The following is an 18,313-nucleotide window of genomic DNA, read 5'->3' as shown; positions in this document are numbered from 1 at the left end:
CAGTAGCTGAACTGGGTTCCACACAGTCACAAAAACAAATTGACTGAAAAAGCCTCAAAAACAAAAACACAAAATAAATAGCAAAAACAAAAGTGCCAAACATAATCCGTTCCGGAAGTCAGTTTGACTTCCGAAATGATCGAAAACAAGGCACAGCTTCTGATTGGTGAAGGTGCCCCAGAAACAATAGCCAACAGCCACATCGGATATTAGACTTCCAAAAAAGTTTGAAAACCAGAATACTCACTTCTGGGTTTTCGGCATTTGAAAACCAAGGTATTTGAGTACCAATGTGTTTGAGAACCAAGGTACCATAATAATAATAATAATAATAATAATAATAATAATAATAATAATACTTCTGTAATTTATCCCTCATCTAACGGACTGGGTTGCCAATGAGGCTTTTATTGGGTTATTGTAGTTGAAAACTAATAAAAATTATTATACGAAAATGGGATTACGTGTGACTTTTCCAGAGAGCACAATGAGCACAAATCATCATAAATGCACGGGAGGAAAAAGGATGTCTGGAGGGGCCCTGAAAAATATGCTCTCCTCATTGTCTTCTGACATACGAACCAGACAAGTTATTTGTGTCTTGTGTATCAAAGACACTTATGGGTGATTAAAATCTTTCAAATAAAGGAGTCAATAATTCAATGTGGCAGCACCTAGGCTTTGGCACTCCTTGCCTGATAGAATCATAAAATCCTAGAGTTGGAAGGGACCCTGAGGGTCATCTAGCCCAACCCCCTGCAATGCAGGAATTTCAGCTAAAGCATTCAGGATAGAGGGCCATCTGACTTCTGCTTAAAGACCTCCAAGGATAGAGAGTCACAACCTCTCCGGGGAAGTGTATTCCACTGTCCAAAAGCTCTTACTTAGGGCTGGCAACCTCTGGTATTAGATGCCCACTAAAACCTTTGTTGTTGTTGTTGCAGCAAGTCTATCCAGACTCATAATAATAAGTTACACATCTTCGTTTTTAACTTTTTGCTCACACCATCTGTGTAATATTGACAACTATTTTATATTACTTTCTCCACACTCCTTAGATATCATCATCATCAAGTGCTTTATATTTTTCTACGTGGAAATAAAATCATTAAAACAGGCTGAGAGTGGCATAGTCCCCAAATTATTCGAAAGCAGACCCATTCTTTCTGAACTCACTTTTCCTGCTCGTTCTTTCAGTTTCTTGGGCTCCTTTCCAGCAGAGGGACAAAGAGCTTTTGGAAGGAGACGCAAGATGAGTTATCCCCTTGGAGCCTTCATTTTCGGACTGCTTTCAACCTGCCTGCATTGGGAAGGTAAAGAGAAGACTGAAAGGGCAGCGCTATGGGGACAACGCAGGGGGCTCATCCATGCTTCCTCTAGTCCCGCTTCTTCTTGCCAGGAAAAGCTGCTCTTTAGCGCTCAATTGGAGCATATGGCAATTCGAGTTTTCTCTGGATTGATGTTTGCTCCCATTTAGCACTAAAGAGTGGGAAAGGAGCAGGGCAAGTGGAAATGTGGAGGAACCCAGAGTCTACATCCTGAAATATCCACTCTTTTCCAGTAATGGGGGACAGGGAGGAGTGGGTGTTCTGGAATAGGCTGATGGAGTTTCTTATTGTCTCCTCCACACAGGTGCTCAATGCCTTCCAGGGTACAACCTGACTGTCCCCCCTGAAGTGAGAGTACAGGAGGGGTTCTGTGTCGTCATCCCCTGCAAATTCACTTACCCAGCATCGACTGACACCAGTGGTGTTGAATTGCATGGATATTGGTATACCGTAGGCAGCAGAACTTACAATGATCCAGTGGCCACCAATGATGGGAATAAATATATAGAATACTTCGCTCGCAATCGCTTCCTTCTGTCGGGGGACTTGGAACAAGGAGACTGTTCCCTCACCATCAACAATACCCGCAAAAGCTCTGATGAAAGAGCATACTATTTCAGAGTAGAGAAAGGCACAATAAAATTTAGCTACTCAGATTTACCTACATTAGTGAAAGTGGCAGGTGAGTGGCTGGAAGAATGCCTGGCTCTCTGCTGTCTGTCTGTCTGCCCTGAGCCTTTGGGTGAAGGAACCTGTCTCAGCACTCTTGCCCTCACCGCCAACATGGCCAGAGTGACCTCTCCCTGCCTCGGAGCCAAGCAGGGCCACACTGTGGTGCCTGCCCATTCACACAGGGGGAGCCCAGCCAGATGAACTGGCACTTGTCAGGTGCAAAGAAGGTGTCTGGCACCCCCAGTGTGGCCCAGCGCTGTGCTCCTCTCTGCAAGCATTGGTATCACCTACGCTGGGAGAGAAGCACCAGAAAATTAAAATCTGATGTGTATGAACCAACACCTGTGCTTAAAACCCCCCAATTAATCTAACCCGTTAAGACAGCTTGGGAAAACACTTGGCTTTGCAAGAATTTTCTGTATTTCTTCCAGAGTACTGGAAAAAGCCCTTGAGATTTTGAGCATTGTTTGCTGTTATACAGTTGTACCTTGGTTCTGGAATGCCTTGTGACTCGAATATTTTGGCTCCAAAATGCCACAAACCCGGAAGTGAGTGTTCCGGTTTGCAAACGTTCTTTGGAACTCGAATGTCCGATGTGGCTTCTGAACGTTTTGGAAGTCGAACAGACTTCTGGAACGGATTCTGTCCAACTTCTGAGGTACCACTGTATTCTAATGGATCACGGAATATTGCTTTATTTTATATAAGTTAGGGTTGCCATATGTCCGGGATTTGGTCATCAGAAACAGTGCCCAGGCAGAAATCACTGGAACGTCTGGGGGGAAAAAGCTGTGTCGGAAGTGTATATTTTGTTGAATTTTCTTAAAATTATTGGCAATTATTTTTATTGGCAACCCCAATAAAAGTTGTTAGTTTTAAAGTTACGTTCTTATGACTTTTTCCCCCATTGGATCAGATTATTAGGTGTGTGATCTTTGCTTTCTACTTTGTTGTTTCTTCAGCTTGTAAACTGCCTTGCATATAGTAATATAGAAAGTATACAAATTAAAAATTAAAATGAAATGGAACAGAGAGCTCACACCCACTTTTGTCTTTCCCATGCCTGGAAAGCATGTATCTGAGCGGTTTTCTGCTTGTTCCATATTTTCTAGGAGGGCTCTAAGCGGCTTTGCCCTTGACCCCGCCACTCCGCCCCCGAAAGCATGCTCTTCTGCATTAAATCAGACCAAAGGGCAATCTGAGGGCAACCTGCTTGCCATTTGCTCTGAATCAGTGCTGAATAGTGGGTTTTCCCGGGAGAAAGTGGTGGGGGGAAACGCAAGCGTGGATGAGCTCAAATGCTCACTGAAAAAAGACTGACTCTCCATGTTGGTGCATCCCTCAGCCCATTCTTTTGCCCATGGAATTAGCAAAGCTCCTTTCCCCACTCATCACTTATCAGCCCCCATTTCCATGCCCCTTTTCTTGCTCAAAATACTCTGCATTGCCATAAAGGTGCTCAGAATTCCAGAGCTGTGCAGATAAGGATGCATGTCAAGTCTCCAACAGAACTAATATAGCAAAGGATCATGGCTTTAAAGAGCAACAACAAATGATCAGAAACCTGTTATCTCTTTTTCTGAAGTGATGCCAATGGCCATCACAAATATAAGGCTGGTTGAGGTTGCGATATACTTATGCATCTTCTTTCCCATAAATCCAGAGAAACCTGAAATACAGATACCAGGAAAGCTTCGGGCAGGACATCCAGTGAATATCAGTTGTACAACCCCAGGAAGCTGTTCTTCGCAGGTGGACCTCACCTGGCGAGGCGTTTCTGTAGCCAACACATCGAGGACCACAAGCGAGCTGACAAATGAAATCAAGGTTTACGGTACCTTCATACCCTCAATTGCTGACCATGGCCAGAATCTCATCTGCAATGCCAGCTACAACCAAGGGACCCATCCTGTGAAAACGGAGGAGAGGATCCAGTTGGACGTCAGCTGTGAGTGACTCTGGGTGTTGTTGTTGTTGTTGCTGCTGCTGCTGCCGTTTTAAACACCAAACTTCTAATCTAGCTGAGCTGGAACTGAAACGACATGGGGGAAAGACTTGTTAAGGAAACTCTAGCTCAATTTTGCCTAGAAGAGTTGTGAGCCATGACGCTCACTCTCTTGCCTCTGAGGGCAGGTCTGTAGTCTGGCTTTTGCCCCTGGGCATCCCTTTTGTGGGGGACCTCTTCCTCTTTTTATGTTTCAGGAAGAGTGAGGCCACCTGAGACAGCCCAGTGTGCTTAACTATAAGTTAATTACAGAGCTAATTCAAGGCAAAACTATGAAGCAGACAATCTGAGGCAAGGCTAGAGAAGCAGAAAGCGTTAGCGTGTATCTCAGTTTGTCATTTGAGGCTGGCTCATCCTGTGTCCATTACTTGGTGGGACAGCAACTGTCTATTTCCTGGAAACAGTGTGGTCTCCTTCGGATCAATGGGCTGCAAAAGTGGGGTAGAGCAACTTGAGTTCAGTAGGGCAGGCATTCTGCAATAGAAAACTACTGATGCTGAAAAATGCAGGAAGACACAACATTGCCACCAGGGCTGGCTTTGCCACAGGTATGGGCAACCTGCAGCCCCCCAGATGTTGGTGGCATCTATCTCCCTTTAGCCCCATCCAGCATGACCAGTAGTGAGGAATGGTGGGAGATGGAGTCCATAAAAATCTGGAAGGCCACAGGATCCCAATGCCTTCTATATAGTGCCTATGACACATTTTTTTGGGGGGGGGGATTAGAAGTACCCCACTTTATATGGCATGGCTCACCATAACCTCCAGCTGGAAGGAACAGAATGCTGGAGAAGGTCACTTTTTTGGTCTTCTAAACCAGCAATGTCTTCCGCATTCAAAGTACCAGACAGGAAAATGGCCAAGGATGTTGGTCATCTGTTGCAGAGAGGGGAACCACCAGCCCACCCAGGTTGACTACAACTCCCATCAGCCCCAGCCAGCATGGCAGATGCTTAGGAATGATGGGAAGTGCAGTGTGACATCTGGAAGGCATCAGGTTCTCCATCTCTGTGCAATGATGATCAGAGGACAAAGTGGCAAAACCTTGACTGGGTGGGCAGATGAAGCAGGTTGGATGTGGGCCCCCAAAACTACTTACAGAGAAAGATGCCTGTGGATGCAATATCCTAGGATTAGACTCTCTCCCTGCCTTTGCTAAATCCCCACTTGACAGGGCCACTCCCTCACAGGGCTTGTGCTTGCCTTTTACAGACCCACCAATGCTGGGGTTCAGTGGGATACTTGAACGTCCTGGTGGAAGTAAGTATTTTACGTATTTGTTAGCCATTATACAGACCATGAAAATAAAGATGGCTGCCTAAGCCGTGGTAGCCACAGTTCCTTGGAGCAAGCAGCACTAAATGTATGTGAGTCTATTTGTGTGTGGATTTTGCTTGTTTTTAAAGCACGGACTCTTCCACGGATAAGTGTCAGGATGCTGTCAGCGGCTGTTGGCTGCTTGCCCAGGAAAGTACAAAGACGAGGGAAAGTTTCTTGCAGTCCTTTTTTATTTCAATCTTTACAGAGTGAGGCTCTAGAACCCAGCCTCTTGGATGATGGCATTGTCCCAAATGAATCTCCACCCCCCTTCTCTCCCACTTCCTCATTCGTCGTCATCATCACCTCCTCTATGGGTGCTGCTACATGCCCTCTGTCTTCGAGTTCTTTGCTCTCCTACTTTCAAGGCTTGCCCGGTTCTGGGAGATGGTGGGTCTGGAATGCTTTCTAGTGATAATGTATCAGCCAGCTGCTGCTGCGGCTCTGCCTCCTCCTCTCCCATTATTTCCCAACTTTCCCCCTCATCTGCCTCTGAGCTGCGACCTCCCACAAACCCCTGTTGTAAATCTATACTGTCTTCCTCTTCCTCCTCCCTGGAAGGGTCAGGATGGGGAGGCCGTCTCCACAACTCCTCATCCTCTGCCCAGTCCCTGACAATAAGGTTCTGCCAGTGGTAGACCTTGGCATCTCAAATTTCGGTGTTCCGTGTGATGCCAAAATCCACCCCCCCCCCCGCCTCTCACCTTCACTTGGATGTCATAGCTACATCATCTACTGTGGTCCCCTGGAAGCTCAGTGCTCAGTACAACTGCAGTGGTCACACTCCCCTGGATTCACCTTTGGCTGCGTACCTTGAAAGTAAACACTGCCCAGTAGATAAGATGTTACACTTGAGGAGCAAGAGAGAGTGATGCTTTGCCCCAAGGCAGGCATATGTCCCTAGTCGATCACTGAGACCACCTTGGGGAGCAGCATTACTGCTCCCACATGGACCAGAAGCACCGCCAGTGCCATTTTCCTAGAAAAAGAGGTGCCCAAACTCACCATGAACATTCTCTTAGAATGGCAATGGTGCCCACCTGAGAGGTGCCGGAACTGAGTTCGGGGGAATTAATGAGGAATCGTGTCTTCAGTTTTGTGGGCCCAACTCATCAGAACTTCCTCCCTGTGGAAACCAGATAGGCATCATCCCTGTTATATTTCAGATGCCTGGTTCAAACGGTTTTTCTCCCAGTAGGCTTTGCTCCATGAATGTTGCTGTGATTTTTCAATCTCCTGATGTTTCAATCACTCATGTTCAGTTTATGTTTTAGATAGTGTAAATATTGTATGTTTTTTATTTGTTTGTTGTTGGGCGCTGCAACCACCCAGCCTTTGTTTCCTGTCTGCAAAATGGGGATTTAGAAGATTTGGCAGCCCAACCATTATTTGAAACATTGTCCTCCTCTGACAAGCAAGCTGTCATCTCTTTATTTTGTGTTGCATCTGGAAATGGTTGGATAAGAACTGTTTTCTTTGACTGGGATGGGAGGGCGGCCAGACCAGAAGCTTGATAACCGCTGTGACATCCCACTGCCCTGTTTGGAATCTTGCAGGTCGGAGAAACTTCACAGGTGCTTCCCATATTGAAGTTCAGGAAGGTGACTCCATCACGTTGTTCTGCGAGATAAAGAGCAACCCCTCAGCCAATGCGGCCTGGGTGACAAAATCACAAACGACCACTGGTTGGCAATCCTCCAAAACCAATAGCCTGACAATTTCGAATGTGAAGCTGGCGGACAAAGGGGGATACAAATGCCGTGCATCGAACACTGAGGGCGAGACTGATGCCACCTTCCAGCTCTATGTAGCATGTAAGGAAGACAAAACTGGGGTTCATGCAGTGGGGTGTTGCTGAGAGATAAAATAAAACATTTCAAGGAGATTCAGACATGGTAAAGGATATTGTTGGGAATGTTGGGGATGACTCTGGAACTCCTTGCTACAACTGGGCATTGTTGTGGCAAATATGGGGAATTAGCTAGGTATATTGCTGCAAAAGACATCAGGTTGCACCGGGAAACCTCTTCCTGCATGACTAGTGCTATTGGGGTTTGCTCCTGTGCATTTCCCAGGCGATGGAATCACCCTTTGAATTTCCCCACTCCATGTCAGGAAGACTTCATACAGGCCTTGGTTACACACATACGGCTTGTCCACACTCCCGCTTGTCTCATGCCTAGAATACATGGGTCTGAGTGGTTTTCTGCTTGACCCATGCTTTGTAGGGACAGGTCTGAGTGCATACTCTCCCATGAAAATCATGGGAGCATCTTTTGATGCTGCGCTGCCACGCAAGTTAGCTGGTTCACAAAGGAGCATCTTTGGGTGCCATGCTCTTACAGGAGCCAGATGGCTCGCATGAGAGCACAACACCGCTACAAGTGCCCACTGTAAGCACCGACTCACCCTCCTTCCAGAGCTTGGGGGCGGTACTTGAGGCGGTGGGAAATTCCAGGATCAAATTGGAAGATGGGATGGCTTCTGTAATTGTGTGATGTCAAGGGGAAATTGCAACACTTGAAGGGCATGTGAGTGGTTTTCCCTCGGCCCTCTCCTTTCCAGGGAAAACCCATTCTTTAGTGCTAAATTGGAACAAACGTCAATTCAGAGAAAACCCAAATTGCCATTTGCTCCAATTGCGTGGTTAAGAGCTCTTTCCCCCAGGGGAAGCAGAGGGACAAGAGTAAGTGTGGATTAGCCCAGAGGCTCTCTATTCCCACCACACAGAAAAATCACAGGGCTCACAGATCTGATTTTGCTTTCTTGGTCACATTTTGGGAATTACTGGCCTAGCAGAGGGAATTTGCCTCTCTTGATCTCAAAGTAAAAAAGAAAAACAGCTGCTAGGGCCACAAATGCAGCCAGAGTGATGTATCTGGGCCAGAAACCATATTGAGGTGGGTCCAGGAAATGGATGGCTCAAGTTCATTAGTTTATTGTTCGAGTCAAAGGCCATGACAAGCTTGTATTAAGCAATAGTATTGATAAAATAATACAGAACATACATCCATAATATAAAAATCCATAATACAAAAAAGGCTTTTCAAAGTTCCTGAGCATTAAAAGACAGTTTCCTTTGTGCATCTCTGACAACTCCAATTCTAATGTTATTTCTGCCTTTCAAAAATCCAGTTTGCCAACATCCATGATGTAAGAGAAAGAAGTTACCAGAGACACTAACAAACTCAAATCCATCTTCACTGTTAGAGCGCATGCTTTGCATTCATAAAGTGAATCCCTAGTTTTTCCCCGAGAGCCATACCCACTGCTATAGTGTAGAGAGGATAGCCAACATGGTATACAGAGCCAAAAGAAAATTGGGCTGTTGTTGGAACTAATAGTCTGGCCTTGCTGGAGCAAAAGGAAACTAGAATAAGCGGTGGCAGAAGATCCTGACACTGATCATTCTGTTTCATCCTTTTCCAGACAGCCCCAGGCCATGTGAACAGAATAATTCCCAATGCTGGAAAGATGGCAATGGATTCCAGTGCAACTGTTCCGTCTGCTCCTATCCTGCATCTAGAATTCAGTGGCAAGTGAATGGGAAGAACTTGGAGGGGAACTACTCTGATGAGACCATGAAGGTCACTTCCTGGAATAAGACGGAAGAAGCCACCAGCACTCTGCACTTGACAGGGGACTTGGATGGAGAGCAGCATATTGTCTGCCTTGGAACCAACCCCAGCGGACAGATTCCCTTGAAGTTCTTTGTGGCTAGTTCAGGTAAGTCTCTGGGATGCAGATCGGTCCAATAGAGTTACCTAGAGCCCTGCTTTAGATTGCAGCCACACTTAGGGTTGCCATATTTCAAAAAGTAAAAACCAGGACACCCCAAAAGCCTTTGAAATCCCGGTCCTATGGCAGCCTAGGCACACTCACAAACTACATACAGGATTGCCAATTGATGCTGCGCTTAAACCCCAGCTTTTGGAGGAAAAAATGAAAACACCATATTTATTGAATACTTTTCAGATAGCCAAAGACTGCTGCAGAATTCTGTAGTAATGTGTGAGTGTGTTAACAAACATTCGGGGCTTTTTTTTCAGCCGGAACTTACCGGAACTCAGTTCCGGCATTTTTCAGGATGGTAATAGATTGAGGACACAGAGTTGCTGCAGATGAACTGTTTATGTAGTATTCATCCTGATTTGCTTACAGAAAGTTAACACAGTGGTTAAACTGCACTCAAGTTTGCTCTTATTTGTTTATGGGGCACTGATAGGACAACAAGCCTTAGTCCTGATTTTCATGTGGGGCCTCAACACAGCTTTCTGTTAAACGTTTATCCACCCCACCCTGCTGGGTGCATTTCACTATCCATTTCCCGACTGCAAAAAGTAGCCCATTGTTTAAAAAGTGGGTTTGTTGCATTAGGGCACCAGAGCTCTTTAACATGTTTTAATTGTGCAAATCTACATTTCCGGTATGTGCTCAGATCCCTGTCCCAAAACAGTAGGTCTGGTTGCCCCTGCAATCCTTCCATAGAATGACAGAGTGATTGAACTAAGGTTAGCTTTTGGTTGTCCCCCCCCCCCCCCGGCCAAAGAAGCCAGCCAGAGCATGAAGACATGATCCAACTGTGCATTAAAGACGGGGTGATAGTACCTTCTTTCAATTCTGAGTGGCAATGAATTCCTACAGAGGCCTCAGGCTTTGGGATTGCTTGGTAGCGGTGATGACTGGCCTGGAAGCTTACCTTTTCCCCACCTCTGTCTCAGTGGGCTGGGAAATGCACTCTGCACATGTTCAGAGGCACCCATTTCTTTACTCACACCCTGTGGCCTTGAAAGCAGCTCCTAGGGGCTGATCCCTGGCTGAAATGAAGCCCCAGCTTGTCATGTGCTTCAAAACGAGGCTTTTACGATCCAATCTCCAATCTCCTAAAGAGCTTTCGGCGTCTGGCCTGCAGGCAAGCCCAAGTGCGGTTTTTATTAAGTGTATCTGTGTTAATAACTTTAATTTTAGAGATAAATGATTGCCATTAGAATAATTTAGTACTGAAGTATTAAAAGTTTATTATTTTCTTCTAATAGCCGGGGGGAGGGGAAGGGGGAGAGATTATCGCCAGTACTTCCATGTATTTATTTTCTAATTGAAGAGATAATGCCTTCGATCTTTTAAAATCATCACAATGATTTTAAGTGCTATTTTAATGGGGGATAATGCTGGCAATTACCGCTCCTTTAATGCTAGACGGATCACTGGAAGATGCAGATGCATGTGGTGGATGCTGCTTAGGAGAGCTGTCGCAATGGAGTGGCAGCCCAAATTGCAATCTGATGCTTTAGTTGGGTTTCCTGCATTGCAGGGGGTTGGACTAGATAACTGTTGGGGTCCCTTCCCACACTACAATTCTATGACACCCCCCTTCCTTCGTATGGACTCAATGGCACCTGCTTCTGAGTAGGCATGTGTAGAATTTCACTGGAAGAGGCGTGAGCCCCGAAGTTCGGGTGGGCACAGATGCATTAACCAAGAATGAAGAAGCGCATCTCTGCAAAAGAGGGCATATTTGCATAAAATTCTGATATGTAAATTTCCATGCCTATCTGCAAATTTAGGGGGAATCTGTGTTTTAAATAAAATACAATACATCTTACCATAGTCAGGAAGATGGATCCAGTGACTTGCGTATCAGTCCAGTCTGTTGCTTCATGGGCAACTTCAAGGCAATACAATTTCAGGGCAATAAGGACTCCGCTCTGTGTAGGGTTTCATCCTCATACAGATGCAGTTGAAATAATAATAATAATAATAATAATAATAATAATAATAATAATAATAATAATAATTTATTATTTGTACCCCGCCCATCTGGCTGGGTTTCCCCAGCCACTCTGGGCGGCTTTCATAAAAACCAAAAATACACTAAAATATCACAGATTAAAAACTTCCCTGAACAGGGCTGCCTTAAGATGCCTTCTGAATGTCAGGTAGTCATTTATCGCTTTGACATCTGATGGGAGGGCGTTCCACAGGGCGGGTGCCACTACCGAGAAGGCCCTCTGCCTGGTTCCCTGTAGCCTTGCTTCTCATAATGAGGGAACCGCCAGAAGGCCCTCGGTGCTGGACCTCAGCGTCCGGGCTGAACGATGGGGGTGGAGACGCTCCTTCAGGTGTACTGGGCCGAGGCCGTTTAGGGCTTTAAAGGTCAACACCAGCACTTTGAATTGTGCTCGGAAACGTACTGGGAGCCAATGTAGGTCTTTCAAGACCGGTTTTATGTGGTCTCGGCGGCCGCCCCCAGTCACCAGTCTAGCTGCCGCATTCTGGATTAGTTGTAGTTTCCGAGTCACCTTCAAAGGTAGCCCCACGTAGAGCGCATTGCTGTAGTCCAAGTGGGAGATAACTAGAGCATGCACCACTCTGGCGAGACAGTCCGCGGGTTTAGGGAAGCTTTTAATGTTTGATGTTTTATCATGTTTTTAATATTCTGTTGAGAGCTGCCCAGAGTGGCTGTGGAAACCCGGCCAGATGGGCGGGGTATAAATAATATATTACTACTACTACAGGGACGCGGGTGGCACTATGGGTTAAACCACAGAGCCTAGGGATTGCAGATCAGAAGGTCGGCGGTTCGAATCCCCGCGACGGTGTGAGCTCCTGTGTCTCGGTCCCTGCTCCTGCCAACCTAGCAGTTCGAAAGCACATCAAAGTGCAAGTAGATAAATAGGTACCGCTCCGGCGGGAAGGTAAACGGCATTTCCGTGCTTTGCTCTGGTTCGCCAGAAGTGTCTTAGTAATGCTGGCCACATGACCCGGAAGCTGTACGCCGGCTCCCTCGGCCAATAAAGCGAGATAAGCGCCACAACCCCAGAGTCGGTCACAACTGGACCTAATGGTCAGGGGTCCCTTTATCTTTACTACTACTACTATTTCAGAGAGAGTAAGAGGACATCTCCCTCCATGGTTTTCGAAGGCAACCGGCAATCTTAGGGGATTGCATGGCTCTGCTATCTACAAAGGGGAATTGGTTGGGGACTCCATTAGCCAGTGGTGGCTGTTTCATGGGGCATCTCTGGCATAGCCCCACCAGCTCAACCTGCTCTCAGCTATTCCCTGCCTACCTGCTTCTTTATGGACACTCAAATGGTTCTGCCTGTCATTGGTTCTGGCAACCCCCACTGTTGGGTTCTGTGACTTGATGGGCACCAGCCACTGCTGGCAGGGGCATCGCAAGGTGTGTGTGTGTGGGGGGGGTGCGGTCCACCTTGGGTGTCATGCCTGGGTGTGTGTGACAAAATCCCCCCAGGCGGATCGTTGTGGTGGTGCTCGCACCCCCATGAGTGGATTTTTGTGATTGGTGCAATAGTTGTTGTGAAAATTGGCCCGCTAATTGTGCAAATGTGCCCGGCGATCAGACTGGCAACCCCCGGCGGGTGGTATTTGCACCCCCCGGCAGGCAGCACTCGAATCCCCGGTGGGCAGTTTTATGTGATCGCCCAGGGGTAGGCAACCTAAGACCCGGGGGCTAGATGTAGCCCAATTACCTTCTCAATCCAGCCCGCGGACAGTCCAGGAATCAGCGTGTTTTACATGAGTAGAATGTGCCCTTTTATTTAAAATGCATCTCTGGGTTATTTGTGGCGCATAGGAATTCGTTCATTCCCCCCCCCCCCCAAAAAAAATATAGTCTGGCCCACCACATGGTCTGAGAGATGGTGGACTGGCCCATAGCTGAAAAAGGTTGCTGACCCTTGCGATCGCCTATGGGCGGTTGGATTTTCGTGGGCGGTGCTGACACAGTGTTATGTGATCATCGGTCGGATTTGCGACCTGTGGGCGTATCTGTTTCATGGCCAACCCTCCCTTTGAAAAGGTCAATGACTTTAGGGTACCATCCCTAAAAAAAGCTCACCGGGTAAATTTTCACACTGGGTATCACCTGACCTTGCTACGCCTCTGGCTGCTGGTTACCACCACTGCCTTCCTCCCTCATTAGCATTTTAGCATCTTCCTGCCATGGCTGCAGCAATGCTTCTCAATACCAGTTGCTGGAAGCTACAGGAGGCGAGAATGCTTTTGTGCTCAGGTCCTCCTTCCCAGATTCCCAGAAGCATCTGGGTGGCCAATGTGAGAGCAGGATCCTGACTGGGCAATTGTCTTGTTCCAGCAATACTCTTTTGATGTCCTTAGCATTTTCTGCCTGAGGCACTGGCCTCATTCTGCCTATTGATAGCCCTGGGTTCTCTTAGCTCTTTGGGACAAACAGAATGAAATCACTTCAAACGTTGGGTTGAGATGTGGGGTGGGTGGGAATGGAGAAGCTGGTTCTCTGTGGCTTCACCAGACCTGTTCTCCTCTGGACCAACAGGAGACTCTCTGAAAAGGAACCTAATCAGCGGCGTAATGGGTGCCCTCGTCATGTTGGCTGTCGTCATGCTGATCGTTATCATCGTCGTTCTGATTACCAGAAGGTAAGTAACGGTTAGCATCTGTCTGTTTCCGTAGTACTTGAGGAGAGCGGAGTCTCTTTTGCGCTGGACGTTGATGGAGAGGAAGGCTCCACCTGGAGTGAATTTTTTGGTTCGGTACTATGTTCTGCAGGAGGGAGGGCCCAATGCTGTCGTTGGCAGTACGTTGAAACGTCAACACCAATGTTGTGGCTGAGCAGACTCCAAGCCAATCACCGCCTTGCACCTTCATGGAAGGTGGATGGCGGTGGTGCTTTTTTGGCTTGCAAAAAACTGTGTGTTTGTGCTGGCCTACTCTGCAGAGCTTTCCAGACACTCATCTTTCCTCCGGGAGACTGATCAGGCATGACACAGCCGCTTGGTGTCGCCCTAGCAAGTGCCGCTGTTGCTGGCAAATTGTCCAGCAATCAGTCCGCTGATTTGAAGCCTGGGAATTGTCAGGTTTTTGCAGCGGCCATTGGGGTGCACAGGTGGGGAGGAGCGTGAGCTCTCAGCCCAGGAGGTCAGGAAGCATGTAAAATAGCCCAGATTAGGCAGGTATCTGGTCCCAGAGCCAGCGGCTGCTCTATTCCCCATCCCTGGATTAGGGTGTGTGCATGGAATACATTCTGTTATTACAGTTTTGTTATTATTTCCTTGGCTTTTCATTAGTTGGGTTTGCTAGCCTTTGATAGGAATTTGGGCGTATTTAAAGACAGGGCAAAATGTTAGTCAATAAAAGCAATACAGGTAATATATAAATGTGCTTTTTTTGTACTGGTATGTGGCCTCTGAAGAACTGCCCATAAGGGAGCATGAATAATAATAATAATAATAATAATAATAATAATAATAATACCCCACCCATCTGGCTGGTTTAAATATGAGGTTCCCAACCCCTCGTGCAAAGAGTTTGCGCTTTGAAGCACATGGGAAGCACAGCATTTGGGAACACTGAAGCACATGGGAAGCACAGCATTTGGGAACATACGGGAACCTGGGGCTACCTTTGAAGGTGACCCGGAAACTGCAATTAATCCAGAATGAGGCATCTAGACTGGTGACTGGGAGTGGCTGCTGGGACCACATAACAGAGTGGCTGGGGAAACTCAGCCAGATGGGTGGGGTATAAGTAATAAATTATCATTACTATTACTATTATTATTAACCTCCATAAGATATTGGACACCACTTCCCATCAACCCCGACCACTGGCCATGCAAGAAACATTGGGAGGGCCACAGACACCCCTTCCCTGTGAATGGGGTTTCCCCCCCCCCATAAAATTAGCCATGGTGGGGAGAAAGTTGGTTGGCTTTCTCTCTCTCTCTATCTCCTCCTCCTTGCTTAGATGGTTTTAAAAGAGGATGAGAGAAGTTCAGACTATCCCTGACAATTGGCTCCTGATCATAATGGCTCAACAACTTGCCCCCCCCCCAACTTTGCCAAAAATGCTCAACAATTTCTGTGTCCAGATTTTCACTTTTTGAAATATGGCAACCCTAACCAAAGGAAGGGGTAACACGAACAGTAACTGATTGAAGAAGCAGGAGGAAGGACATAAAGCCTGATGAGAAAACACAATCTGCAGGTTGTTATTTAAGAAGGAATCACTGAGGGAAGACTAGGGGCTCATCCACGCCTCTGTTTGCCCTGCTTCATACCCCTGGGGAAAACCCGTGGCTTAGCACTGAATCGGAACAAATGGCAATCAGGTTTCCTGCAGATTGCTGTTTGTTCCAATTTAGTGCTAAAGAACAGGTTTTCTGGGGGAGGGTGTCAGGGCAAAGGCAAAACCTCCTGGACCCATGCCTAGAAAACCCATGATTTTTTGGCACAAGACAACTGAAAGTGTGGATGAGCTCTTCATTACCTTTCTGCCTACTGTCCCTCACTGGTTCAGGCAATTTATTGCAAGCATTGTTGCCTTAATCGCAACACTTTGGACTCATGCACTCTTCTGCTCATCCCATGCCTAGATAGCATGGGTCAGAGCGGTTTCCCCCTTGCCCCACTTCTTTCCCAGGGAAAACCCGCTCTCTAGTGCTCAATCGGAGCAAACGTCAATCCGGAGAAAACCCCAAATGATGTTTGCTCTGATTGGGAGTGGTCTTCTCCAGGAGATAGCAGTGGGGCAGGAAGAAGGGTGGATCAGCCCTCAATGAAAGCCCTGAGGAGGCTTTCTGAGCATTCGAGCCAACCCAAATGCCAACTCCAGTCAGCCGCTCTGCCTCCCCTAGGGACCCAAATAAAATAAACCACCTTGGGGAAAGCAGCCAGCAGGGGGATGGAGGTGCAAAGGCAGACATGAGGCAGAGAGGCCTGCTCTAGGTGTGCTGTTTCTACCGACTTCCACCATGTCAAGTAGGTGTGCTCCCAAGATTAAGTGCTCCCAAGATTAAGTGGGGGGTCAGCAGGCTGAGGGGTTGCACAATACCAAAGCAGCCTAAAAAGGTACAAAAACACACATTCAGATGTCGCTTATACTGTTTTTATTGACCCGTTTCAACTTTTTAGCCCATCAACCATGCATCTTTAAGATTTGTTGCACAAGCATCCTTTGTATTTCCTACGGAAGCCGACCTCTTCCTCTTTTGTCTATCCGCCGTTTGCAACATCTCAGTCTCGCTAATATATTCCTCCCTCCCTCTGCCTCTTTCTCCTTTAATTCAAGTATGAAGAAACTGTTATGAATCCCTCCACATATAAGCTTTATTAGTTTCTCATACAGTTAGTTTATTCTTCTCGGGAGTATTATTAAGTCTGAAAAATCCCCTTAGTTCATCAGTACGCAACCTTGTTGTCTGACAGTAACAAATTATTTAATTTCCTCGAGCAAAGTTGCTCTTATTTATAATTGATCAAGTTAAATGTGTTGCAGTCGGTTTATATACTGAGGCATCTATTGGGAAGCTGGCAAAAGCTATTTCTTATGTGGGGAAGAAATAAGACTTATGAAATCTGCCTTACTGTTCAACCTGGTTTACGCAATCATACCCTGACTTAGAACTCTTCTGTTCTTGGAGACAGAATGTCTCTGAATCCTAGTTGCTGGCCATCACAAGGGAGAATAATAATAATAATAATAAGGGGTGGTTGTGCTCATGTCTTGCTTGCAGGCTTCCCAAAAGCATTAGGCTTGCCATTGTGAGAACAGAGTGATGGACCAGATGGGTCTTCGGCCTGATCCAGCCGAGTTCTTCTTTATCTCTTTGTGTTCTGCACAAGCAGAGGGAGAATGCAAGAAGCATGAACTGCAGCTTTCTGTTAAGTCCAAACTGGGGAACTGAAACAAGATTGGTTTCCTAAGTCAACTTTTCACCCATGGCTACATATCCTGGTTGTTTGGAAGCCATTAACCATGGTTTCCTGGTGCAGAAGTCATGGGAACCATGGTTAGCTGAACACATCGTCTCCTGTTCTACTTCCACTGCAGACCACAGGAGTGGGATTGTGCTCTTGTGCTTGGATCCTGCTTGTGGACTTTCCATAGGCATCCGGTCAGCCACTGTGAGAACAAGATGCTGGGATGCTGGGCCTGATCCTGCAGAGCTCTTCTTATGTTCTGTAAGGGAGGGCAGCAAAATGAGGACAAAGGGACTGCATGCAACTCATTGCATTTCTTGGCTTCTTGAGTCAGGATTTGACTGTCCAAACTTGGCCACTGACCTATTTAGCCTCGTATTATATTCTGACAAGAAGGGTGTGTGGTGCTGTGGTCTAAACCACTGAGACTCTTGGGAAGGCATAGGCAAACTTGACCCTCCAGATGTTTTGGGACTACAACTCCCTTCATCCCTGACTACTGATCCTGTTAGCTAGGGATGATGGGAGTTGTAGTCCCCAAACATTTGGAGGGCCGAGTTTGCCTATGCCTGCTCTTGGGAATGTCGATCAGAAGGTCGGCGGTTTGAATCCCTGCAACAGGGTGAGCTCCTGTTGCTCTGTCCCAGCTCCTGTCAACCTAGCAGTTCAAAAGCACACCAGTGCAAGTAGATAAATAGGTACCGCTGCAGCCGGAAGGTAAACAGTGTTTTAGTGCGCTCTGGCACTGGTCACGGTGTTCCATTGCGCCAGAAGCAGTTTAGTCATGCTGGCCACATGACCCGGAAAGCTTGGCTGGAAAAGCGAGATGAGCACGGCAACCCCATAGTCTCCTTTGACTGGATTTAACCATCCAGGGGTCCTTTACCTTTACCTTTTACCTGTATTCTGACTGGCAGTGACTCTCAAAAGGAAGGGCCCTTTGCTAGTGCTCTTGCTTGAGATCTTATTTTTTCTAAAAAAAGCTGGAGGGCCTAGGGCAGCTTTCCTCAACTTGATGCCCTCTTTATGTTGTTCGATTTCAGCCCCCATCATCCTTGACCCTTGAACAAGCTGGCTGGAGGATGAGGGACTTGATGGAGAGGAATTACAGCTCAGTAGTGAAGGTTCAATCTCTGGCATCTTCAGGCTGGGCTGGCAAAAACTCCCTGCCTGGAACCCTGAATAGCTGCTACCTGTCAGGTAGATGATACTGAGCTAGACTGACCAGTGTTTATCACTTGGTCGAAAGCAGCTTCTGATGGGCACCAGGTTGAAGAAGGCAAATCCAT

The 18,313-nt window shown here is 46.9% G+C and overlaps 1 protein-coding gene across 8 annotated transcripts in view; it reads left to right on the top strand.

Moving 5' to 3' along the window:
• The window catches only part of LOC310851465 (sialic acid-binding Ig-like lectin 13), a 29,822-nt gene that overhangs the window by 4,139 nt on the left and 7,370 nt on the right, over positions 1 to 18,313 (top strand). For all 8 annotated transcript variants that reach the window (XR_014567752.1, XR_014567753.1, XM_083753920.1 and 5 more), the window contains 7 exons: positions 1,198 to 1,313; positions 1,633 to 2,010; positions 3,664 to 3,948; positions 5,218 to 5,265; positions 6,879 to 7,136; positions 8,752 to 9,048; positions 13,640 to 13,742. Coding sequence is in view for 6 of the 8 variants with exons in the window: in XM_083753919.1 (XP_083610045.1) it covers positions 1,198 to 1,313; positions 1,633 to 2,010; positions 3,664 to 3,948; positions 5,218 to 5,265; positions 6,879 to 7,136; positions 8,752 to 9,048; positions 13,640 to 13,742 (1,485 nt within the window). In the remaining 2 variants the exon portion in view is untranslated. The remainder of the gene's footprint in view (positions 1 to 1,197; positions 1,314 to 1,632; positions 2,011 to 3,663; positions 3,949 to 5,217; positions 5,266 to 6,878; positions 7,137 to 8,751; positions 9,049 to 13,639; positions 13,743 to 18,313) is intronic.

The sequence above is a fragment of the Podarcis gaigeae genome (genome assembly GCF_964106915.1).
Source record: "Podarcis gaigeae genome assembly, chromosome: 8".
Classification (NCBI taxonomy): Eukaryota; Metazoa; Chordata; class Lepidosauria; order Squamata; family Lacertidae; genus Podarcis; species Podarcis gaigeae.
This window is presented reverse-complemented; position numbering and strand designations above follow the sequence as displayed.